The 10,981-nt window shown below is 38.6% G+C and overlaps 1 protein-coding gene across 1 annotated transcript in view; it reads left to right on the forward strand.

The window, feature by feature from the left end:
• Positions 1-2,728: 2,728 nt before the first annotated feature.
• Positions 2,729-10,981, forward strand: part of FAM160B1 (family with sequence similarity 160, member B1) — a gene marked incomplete at its 5' end in the record, with an annotated part of 23,497 nt that continues 15,244 nt past the window's right edge. The window contains 4 exons of the mRNA XM_008940499.1: positions 2,729-2,807; positions 4,721-4,890; positions 6,515-6,619; positions 6,968-7,090. Of these exons, the coding sequence (XP_008938747.1) occupies positions 2,729-2,807; positions 4,721-4,890; positions 6,515-6,619; positions 6,968-7,090 (477 nt within the window). The remainder of the gene's footprint in view (positions 2,808-4,720; positions 4,891-6,514; positions 6,620-6,967; positions 7,091-10,981) is intronic.

A 10,981-nucleotide genomic window follows, 5' to 3' on the forward strand; every position in this document is an offset into this window, starting at 1 on the left:
AGGTCCGTCTACATCAGGAAGAGGAATCTGGGGTCAGGGGTACTTCAGCTGAACAAGTGAAGAAGTACAGTTTTTCTTTATTGTTAGGAGCTGCTGTGTGTGGTAGCCCAATGCAGGTGAAGTTCCCCTAGATCTGTATCACCAGGTCCAGCTCCAGCTGGTGGCGAGGTTGCTGGTGTATTCTCAACAGGCACGCAGGACACATGCACAGGTGCACACACGTGCTAATGGTATCACTGGTATCTCTTGTCTTGCAATCCTTGATCAGAGAAGACTGTGAAATCACTGAATAGTTTAATTAAAAAGGACAGGACTTGCCTCTGAATTACCTTTTCACATCTGAGAGGAGTCCCTGGAGGCATTTGTTGGGAGGGGAAATGTCTGTATCCACAGTTCTCTCCCATAGTAGATAAATTATTGACAGTGTTGAGAAGTGAAATCCTTTTCCTGGCACTGCTCAGAGGCACTAAATTCATCTTGAGGCAGATGAGGCTAGAAGAAGTGGAGAGGAAAATCACATCAGTCAAGGATAAATCTTTAATGCTATCTATCACGTGTTACTTGGAAATAGAGTGGTCTGAAAGAGCTGGTGTTCCTTAAAAGTAGTCTCTGTGCTGTTTGTCATTCAGAGTCAAGTTTTCAGTATAGTTTTATTACAGAAAGATGCAAAATAATCATTACACTGCTTGAAATACACAACTACAGCTGCAAGTGTGACATACAAAGCATGATACAAAATACCATATGCTCCATCTTCAGTTTGCTCAGTTATTCTGAAGTTCAGTTACCTAGCAAGTGCCACAGTAAACTAAACCAGTGGTGTGCAGTGTCCTGATGTTTATTCTATGGTAGCTGGTGTGCCAAAGTGCTGCCCTCAGTGCCCAGCTGTGGCAGTATGGAAGACTTCAGGAGTCCCCAGACTGTCAGGGAGTGGATAACAGCATCAGCTTGGTTTCCCAGTTGCCATTTGTGAGGGCGCGTTTCCACACAGGATGCAGGCCCAGATAGTTACCAAGCACCACTGCTGTAATGTCTCGCATTTCGAAGTCCTGTGTGCAAAGGGTCATTAACAATTAGCATTCCAATTTTATCATGGCAGGGCATGCTGCTCCTAGACTGGACTTTATGTTGTTACCAAGATAAATTTAAATGTCATTGACTTCAAGGGAAAGAAAAGACTGTTTTGGAAAACTCCCAAGGCTTTCTCAGAGACCAACACTCCCCAGTGAGGAGTATACACACAGTCCAAGCCCTGTGTTTCTGTTTGTCCAAGAACTGAGACAGCTCAGCACTTTGTGGGCCCTCTGAGGATACACTAGAGGAAGTCAGAGTTATTACTCTCAAATGTGGCATCTATGGCTTCAGGGCAGGGGAACTTCTGCACTGTGAGGGTGACTGAGCCCTGACACAGTTTCTTGCAGAGGTCATGAAATGTCCATCCTTCAAGATATTCAAAAGCCCTCTGGATATGATCCTGGGCAACCAGCTCAAGGTGGTCATTCTTGAACAGGAGAGTTGGACCAGATGAACTCCAGAGGTCCATTCCAACATCAGCCATTCTGTGATTCTGTGAAGGATTGGACTCCATAGCTTGTTGGGGTGGTTCAGCTCCTCACCCTTCTGAAATGGACACCCCGTCTTATGCATAGGACTCTTTCTGTTTGCCCACAGGTCTCATTGCTACCATCATGTCAAGTGAAAATCCTTTATTTCAGGTTTGCCTCTAAAAGAATAATCTGAGGACTTGAGTGTCAAAAAAAAAAGCCTCAAGTAAATAGGATTATGCCTCGGTAAAACCAGACCCTCTTATGATCTGCTGAGTGGTGGGAGTTTCCCCTATAGGATTCCAGATTTTACCAGCTCTGAATATCTTATACTGTGGTCACAAATTCAGTGTTTGCCTCAACTCTCACTTTGGAGAGCACTGTGGTAGAGTGGTCGTGGTCCTTCTGTTATGACACGCTGCCTGTGGTGTAGCAGTTTGTGTCTGTGGTGTAACGGGCTGCAGGGACCCAAATCTCAAGCTTGGTGAGGAAGGAGCAGTACTGATGTTGATTGGATGGGAGGCTGTGTTTTGTTTTTCTAGCATGTTATTCCTGGGTGCCAGTCACACCCAACCAGCCATCCCAAATTCCTCCAGAAAAGAAAAAACTTCCTTTTCTTGCAGAAATGAAAGAAGAAATGTTTGTTGAAAAACCCTAAAACTGTCAAGCTCTGGGGATGGGCCCAGTTTTTTAAATGTTGTGGTTAAGTGGAAAAAAAATAATGGCAAAAACTGTATGAAACAGCTAATGGGAAGTTTTAAGGGAGCAGAGGGAGGAAGGAGAGCAGTGTACAAAAAGGGAGGATGGCATCAAGATCAGATGTAAAAGACCACATTTTTTTTCCTACAAGATAAAACTCTGAGATCTAAACAATTCAAACCTACATTTCTGGTGTTGCTTTGTTGTATGTGCAATTCCTTTTGTTTCTTCAGATAGATTGTCTGGTCCCAGAGACATCACAGATTATTACTGATGTTCACGAGCTAGGCAGTATGACATTGGGCTCATGCCATGAATAATGTATGTAGTTCTTGTTAAAGGTAAAAGAGCACAGAGTAAGAATTGTAACATTAGTCTGCAGCGGTTTACTTCCAAGTATAAGATGAAATTCAGTTTAATCTGAGGAAATGTGTTTATTTAATTCCTAACTGGTTTTTTGTTTGGTGTTTTTTTTTCTCCCATAGCTTGCACCTTCCCTTCCATTACAAGAAGATTTTGTTTACCACTGGAAAGCAATCACCCATTACTACATAGAGACATCAGGTAACAGAAGAAATATTGTGGTTTTGTCTCTTGATTGTGAAAACTAGAATCCCCATTTCAGTGTTGTTAAAAAGTAAAGTTTAAGAAATACTAAAATGTTATGTTTTCTATCAAAATGCCAGCAATAATTATTAGTAATTAAAAAGATTGTGTGCCTCCATCTCCGAAGGTAGACATGAAAAATGACTGGGGGGAAGGTCTTCTTTCATGAGTACCCACAGAGAGAATTGTACCTTTTCACATCTGACCCAATCTCTGTATTCGTGTGTTCTGTTTAAATAGACAGCTACAGAAATATAGTGCCTGCTGTTAACCTTTAAATTGTTTTGCATCAGGGGGTTTCTTTTTCTTTCCAAGATTTTAACAAAAGTAATTTTGTGGTCATAGATTTTACCAGACATATATAAATTCTTTTTAGCTCAGTATTAGATATTTTTTAGTTCAGTGTCTTGTCTCCATGAAAAGTCTTTTGATAACAGAGCTCTGAAAAGTGCATTTGGGAGTAGATTTGAACACCTTTTGTTAAAACTTATGCAGACCTTATTCTGATTGTTTTAACATTGGTATTCTGATGAAATATTGCTGTAGTTGCTTTTTCTTAAACTTTTCCCTGGTTTCCTACAACGGTTACATGACATTTAAACTTTTTTTTTTTTTGTCCTAGCTATTAAGCTATCAAGTTTTAAAGTGAATGTTACCATGTTTTCCTCAGCTTAGTAGTTCTGCGTTTTGGCTAGAGTAGTTGTTGAACCTGTGTTCATTTCTGGGACTGGTGATCTTGTTTATGTCAATATTTACTCTTACAAGCTGAAACTCGACCCTTGGTTCTAAATGCCCATCTTTTGGAACGGTATGTGATGTTTCCTAAGGTAGAAATGACAGGGGGGTAGGGGAAAACTGATACCTGTGATTATGTGGTGCAGCATAAAAACTGACCTCTCTCCCAGGCTTTAAAAAGTCTTGTGAAAAACAATTTTCCACTCGGTGGGTATATTTCTGTCCTCTGCAGTGGGAGCAGTATTGTGCCTAGGAAATTCAAGCAAAACACTCTAGGCTAACTGGAGGTTGTGACAGAGACCCAAATCACTCTGACATGGCAGTTTTCCTTTGTGATCTTGTTGCCAATTGCATGCAAGTGACAGTTATTTTTAGGTTATTGCATAAGAAGTAGTAACCATTTCCCTAGTTGTTCAAGCAGAATTTACCTGAAAAAGTGAAAAGGAAAATCTCCACATGTGGACATGTTCTACCACATATTAGTGCCAACTGCCCCTGCTTTAGCATTAAACCCACAGCACTTCATGACTTTATGGAAGAAATCAGTCTTACCCCTTCCTTCATAAATTTGGACAGAATGCTGTCATTGCAGAAGGTATAAAAGACAAATCAAAAAAATAGGAAGAATAAACATTAAGTTTGGATTTTCTTTGTTGCTATTAAAAAAAAAAAACCATTTATGTAGTTATCTGGTCTGTAAAGGAACCAATCAGCTGCAAATTAAGCCCGTGTTAGAGACAGTTTCTAGATTTCAGAATACTGTGTGAAGAGTCAAAGAGGAGGTTGGCAAGACAGGGTGGATACTAACCAGAAGATTGAGAGCTGAACCTTTTTCTCCCTAAGCTTGGCTTCTGGCTGTACAAGTTTTCCTTTTTGACTACATTGTGCATGTTTGAAATGTGGCATTTCACCTTTTCCCCATTGCAAGGTTAGACCTCTACCTAATGCATTTTCCAGTTTACATTTCCAGATAAGGTTCTGAAAATTCAATTAAAGTCATGTTAAAAAACTTACACGCTGTTTATAAAATGCTTTAAATGAGTGCTCATGTTTTTAAATCTTAAATTTAGAACTGAGCTTAGGAAAAATGAGGACAATATTTTAATAATTCTTAATTGCACATTTCTTCTATTTAGATGACAAAGCTCCTGTGACTGATACCAACATTCCTTCTCACCTGGAGCAGATGTTGGATATTTTAGTTCAAGAAGAAAATGAGAGAGAATCAGGAGAAACAGGACCATGCATGGAATATTTGCTGCATCACAAGATTTTGGAGACACTCTACACACTGGGAAAAGCTGATGTATGTGCTTCTATTGCAGAGAAGATTGTCTTTTGTCTGAGCTCCTAATTGCGGTAGGGACTGAAGTTCTACAGTAGGTGGTAGTGTGGGACACTGAACTCTAGTATATAGCTGTTTGCTTATGTTGCCAACAGACTACAGCTAACAGTCTCTTACAAGAATGATCTGAGGCAACCAGTGAGATGCTAAACAAGGCAGAACCCTGAGATTTGTTCCTCACCACTCTGGTAGTAGTGACTGCAAAGCTGGAAATAGGAGAAACATTTTTGTTCAGTCTAGAATTCTGCTGCCCTCTACAAGACCATATTATCCCTCTCTGTCCTTTTTTAACTGTTGGGAGATGCTTAGGTGAAAAGTGCTGTATTAAATACAAATTTTGCTTTCATTTTTTGAATGTGGTGATTTATTGCTGAGGAAGACTTCAGTGTCAGAAAGCATTAATCCCCAGAAAGCTTTCACATCTGAATCTTTGGCATGAACTCAGCCCTTGGCACTATTGTCTGATTCTTCTCATGTCTGCTTTGTGGCACGCATGAAATTAGCTGCATGGTCTTGGTGCATTCTTGTTGCTGTCTTTTGTGATAGACTTAGGAGCTGAAATGTATGGGGTTGGAGGGATCATGGGGTGAACAACTTGGGAGCTCTGGTACTAGAACTTTGTATCATGATGCAGATGCAGTTGGGGAGCACAATGTATCTTGTGCAAGGACAAATGGAGCTCTCTGGTTTCCTGCTCAGTCAGTCTTTTATATGTTGTCATGAGTTTTTAATCTACTTGATTTCACTTATATAGACAATGTAGAGTACTAGCTGTCTGAGCCTGGGATGTTCCTTGCTCTGGAAGGATCAGAGCTCTACAGTTCCTCTTACTACACCAACTGTCCTACCAGAAAGCTAAGATACCTGATCTATTGAAAATACTTGCTCAGAAATACAGCTTGCTCAGTAATCTATAAACTTTGTCAAGAAACCAAGATGAAATGGTGACATATGTGAAGTGGGTAATTAGTAGTATGTTTCTAAGAACTGAGAGAAGTCATTTTGCACTCATGCAAATAACGCCTGTGCAAGCAATTCTTGCACAGCCTGGCTTTATACTTTGCCACTTGTGAGTTGATACATCTGAAGTAAACACACTGTTCGGTGCTTGCAAGATGTTGCAAAGATCTGTTGCAAAAAAAAAAGTAATATCCATTTGCAGCAATCATTCTTTTTACATTACTGGAGATGCACCCTGATGGTAATAACATCATAATAACAGCATTTTGTGGCACAATACTGTAAAATACTGCTGACCTGTAGCAAATTAATTCAAAGTTAATTTCTCCTTATCATTGTATTAATAAGGAATATTTCCTGGAAAGACTGGTACAATTCTGCAGTAGAGCAATTAAGTGAAAGTATGATTAATTTGAAAAAGAAAAGAGTAATGAGATGCAACATTTTTTTGTTGATCTCTGTTAATATAAAAAAAAAGTAATGTGTTAACAGATGATGGGTTTTTCAGAAGTACTTTTGGATAAATCATTGCTATTTAATTAGCTATTTTGAATGACAAATTTGAATCTGTGTTTCTCTCCATATTTTTTATATTTTTGTTATTGCTCATCTGTTTTTGTTTCAGTGTCCTCCAGGAATGAAACAGCAAGTTTTGGCTTTCTACACAAAACTTCTTGGAAGAATACGGCAACCTCTTCTTCCCCACATAAATGTGCATAGGCCAGTGCAGGTACTGTTCACAGCTGGAATAAATTGTATTTTTGCATGACAGGTTTCTCTTATTCTACTGTACTTAATGATATCCTCAATTCTTCCATTGTCAAGTGTGTTAAAGAAACTGCTCAAGTGCAACATCAGTTTTAATGTATTGATGATTAGAGACTTTTAACTGCCACTGCAGTGCGAGTCATCAGGAATAAAGAAATCTTGTTCAAAGCAATCTAAGTCTGGAGCAAATGTTCAAGTCAATAATCATACATCACTGCAGTACATATATAGAAAAAGAATTCAGTCCATTGTTCCCAGAAAAAGTTATACATTACTCTCTGTCTTAATTGTTCACTTTTCTTTGTGACAGAAATTAATCAGGCTGTGTGGTGAAGTTCTGGCAACACCAACAGAAAATGAAGAAATCCAGTTTCTCTGTATAGTATGTGCAAAGCTGAAACAGGATCCATACCTGGTCAACTTCTTTCTTGAGGTGAGTAAATGAAATCAAAATTTTCCAGATTTGTTTACTGTGTCAGAGACGAAATCTAATAGAGGACTGGATGTATCTCGTCATGCTTCACAGCTTAGTTTTCATTCTGTGAGTTTTTTGTTTTTCTGTGATGTTAGAAGGTTGTTAGGTTTTGTTTTCTTTTTTCTTCCAGATGCTTGATGCATCATTATTTTTACTAGAATTCCATTCAGAACTCACAGATATGCCCACCTGAGATCCTTATCCTTTGCAGGGACAGTGCCTTTAAAGCAGGGATGCAAATCTTAACGTAGGATACGTGTGTGAGGGAGACCTTGGATTTCTTACGTTGGTTTGTCTTCAGCTCAGTGAAGGCTGAGGGACAGATTGGCTGGGGCACTGAAGCCTTGCAAGTTGCAGTGTTCTGCAGGATCGGGCCCTTGTTTGGTAGTGTCACATATGGTCTAGCTGCAGTGCCAGCTCACCATCTACAATATGACATTATTTTCTATTTGTAAGAAAGCCAAATATCTTTACTTGCTCCTCAAACTTAACATGTGGCACTGATGAAATCAAGAGTGGGAGGAGAAAGAATTTCTCAAGTGACTTTCTGTTCCCATTTAGAAGGAGCAGATAAAAGTTCAATTTATAAAAGTCTGTTTGGAGATGCCTCCTGCTCCCACTTTTCTCTTTGCTATGGTGACACAGTATCTATTGTGCATGTAATACATAGGTGAAAAGATGTAGATATAGTGTCCTCCAGGAGTGTTTTACAATCTGTAACAGCAGAGGCTGCTAAACTGCAAAGATATGTTATCTTCCATTGAGTGTAGGGTTATCACTACAGGTCAGTAGTAAAGAATCCATCTTGACTTTATTTTTACCTTAATTAAATACCACCTTGGTTGCCTTTGTGACCACTCTAGTTGTACAAGCGGTAGAAATGGTATAAGGATCAAAAAGTTAGTGCTTAAAAATCAGAAGCAAACTACTAGATATATTATATGCAAAATATGGTACAAGTCCAAACCAGAATTACTTTTAAAGTCATTTGTGTAAGTTGTATAGTTTGGAAAGAACTCTCTGAATGACTCCTATACTCCAATAATGCCCTTGAAATCAAACCTGAGAACCCTGATCGTAAGAGCCACAAGTGTTTGTCAGACATTAGTGTTCTGCCCAAAACAGCAAGATTACAATAATAAAAATCAGACATGAATACCAGAGGATTCCAAATTTCAGAAAGATCTCTAGTTTGACAAAATGCTGGCTATAGAGTTCAGGCAAGCCGAAGAACATTCCTTGTAGCTCCTGTTCCCTTCACAACATTATTCTAAATGTTGTAGCCTAAGGCATATTTCTTCATGGTTTCTGATAGTTGTTTCCAGATAAGGCATTATGGGGTGTGGAATTGTCCTTTATTAGAATAGCATATTCTGGTTATTCACATCTGTGCCTCTTAGAGGTGCTATTGTTGTGACTTGATAGCTGTTTCTGACCTCCAAATGCATGAATGGGTAAATTTACAGAATTCTGTGTGACATTTATCTCTCAAACCTCCAACACTCATAACCTGAAATGCAGGTACATCTCTCCAAAATAGCCTGTTTGTAGCTGTTAGTTTTGCCTCCTTTAACTTTTCCTGATCAGTTTCTACAGTGTCTTATGAACATAAAGAACTGAGTATGTACAAACTCGGGATTTCCTTTGTATGATTCCATATCAAGCAGCTTGTTGACAGAATGCTGTTTATATTTTCATAGAATCATTCACCTATATTGCTTAACCAATAAGGCCTTATGGCCTAACTGTATCTCTCAGGCAAGTTGCTTTTGGTGTGGAAGTAAGAACTGGAAGAAGTGCCTTGTACTCTTTTAAACCTTTAAAATCCATATACTAATTTTCTTTTGGCTTTAATTATTTTATTTAAACTGAGCTTTCCTTGTTCTTTTGTAGAATGAAAGAACATACATAGGAATGTTTGACTTACCACCTCAATCTCAGTCATTGTTTTAGGATAAACTTGCTACCTCATGTTTTTCTTAATTCATGTGTTCGTTAGCTGACTCATCTCATCCCATCTTATGCAAGATACTCCTTGCAACTGATTGTTCCATGCAAACGGACACTTGATTCTCTGTGTTTCAATTTCTGCTCTTCAGACCATCAAAAAGGTCTAATATAGTGACCATTAAAATTTTTACCTTCATTTTATAAAATGAACAATAGTCTTACTATTCACTTCTACTTTCATTACTACAAATTGCCAGCTTTCTATTTCTCCACGTCAGCTAAGTAGAGATTCTCATTATCTGTGATACCACTTCATTTTTTCAGAATTGTTTTAAAATCTGAACTTAGCCATGGCATCATCCACCCCAGATTTTGAAACTGATGGTTACATATCATAAAGATATAAAATGTATTTTTATATTGTCTACTCTCTGTTGATGCTGAATTCACTTAGAGGTGTACTTTGTTTAGAAAGCATTGAAGATGTGTTTTATGTGACCTTTTTCATTAGGTCATTCAGGATCCTGTTTTGCATCTTTACAGGAGGCAGGTGAGCAGCTAAGCTGCAGAATTGCATGATTAGACAATAGGAAGCTTAAATACATACAAAAACTCTGCCTGTGTGTTGCTGAATGTACAGACTGCTTTGTGTCACCTGCCAATGTAAGAGTAACGAGCTATGGGCAAATTTCTAGGGGCATTTTTTTGCGTTGGGTCTGCTCATCAGTGCCTTAGCTGAACAAACTGTGGCCTTTCAAATGACAGAGGAGTCCAGACATGAGGTAATAGGCTGGTGCAAGACAAAATTAGTATTTCACAAAATATTATCTAATTATTGGAAAAAAGTAGCTTTTTTTCTAGGCAACCCTGCCTGCTATTAGAGTAATGCCAGCAATGTGGTATGATCCAGGACTGAAATGCAGTTCCAGCCTTTGGTTCTGCTGTATGTCCAAAGCTCATCACTGTGATTCAAATATTCCTCTGTATTGATAAAATACATGGGAGGATGTTGGAGGACTTTAGAAGATGTGGGGATAGACAGACATGGTTCAGACAGACACATTTTGGTTGCTTTGCAGCCTTACCCATTTCACACTGTAAAAAAAGAATAAATGTTGAAGGAGTGATTTTTCTGCTACAGTCAAAAATCCTTATTTTATAGCATGCAGTGTGCTGCTTTTACCACTGGGCTGCCTCTCCAGGGAATTGGTTTATATGAGTGTATCACAACATTCAGTACAAATTCTCCACAAGGAATGCACATCAGTCAAGAAAGTTCTCTAGTTTGCTGCCCAAGACTGTCATGTAGTTAGTCCCTCATGGTTTGTATGTACTAAACACCATTAACCTCAAATGATTACTCTTTTAAATTATTAATGCTTGAAATATATTTGTAATAATTTTGGTGTTATCATAGGGATGGGGAACTGTTTGGATTTATAATCTTGTTGGTGTACTCACTTGAAAAAATGTCTTTTACTGAAGTCTCATTTATGGTTCTAGTAAAGTATTATTCACCTGTGCTTATGCGAGAAGAACACTGAATTCTTGCCTGGCTGTGAGTCTTTTCTTGGTATCACAGAGCACAAATTTAAATGCCTTTTTATGCACTGGAGACAGATTTATGGGAAGACAGATGGGTTGCTTTCAATCAGGCCAAGCTGAGATGCCTTGTAGCTTCCCAGAAGGTTCTCTGTGATTTGCGACAGTATCCAGTGCCTGTTGCTAACTTCCAGTATCTTCTGTCACTTCAACTTACTAGTGTTTCTCTTGAAGAAACAGTCAACTTTGAGAGTACTCTGCTGTTATAAAAGACTTCTTTTCCCCCCTTTACTGTTGAAGATAAAATCTCAAAAAGTTTAGAATGAGTTTAATTGTATGAGTCAAACTGGAAAGAGT

Source organism: Merops nubicus, unplaced genomic scaffold (genome assembly GCF_000691845.1).
Source record: "Merops nubicus isolate BGI_N331 unplaced genomic scaffold, ASM69184v1 scaffold15585, whole genome shotgun sequence".
Classification (NCBI taxonomy): Eukaryota; Metazoa; Chordata; class Aves; order Coraciiformes; family Meropidae; genus Merops; species Merops nubicus.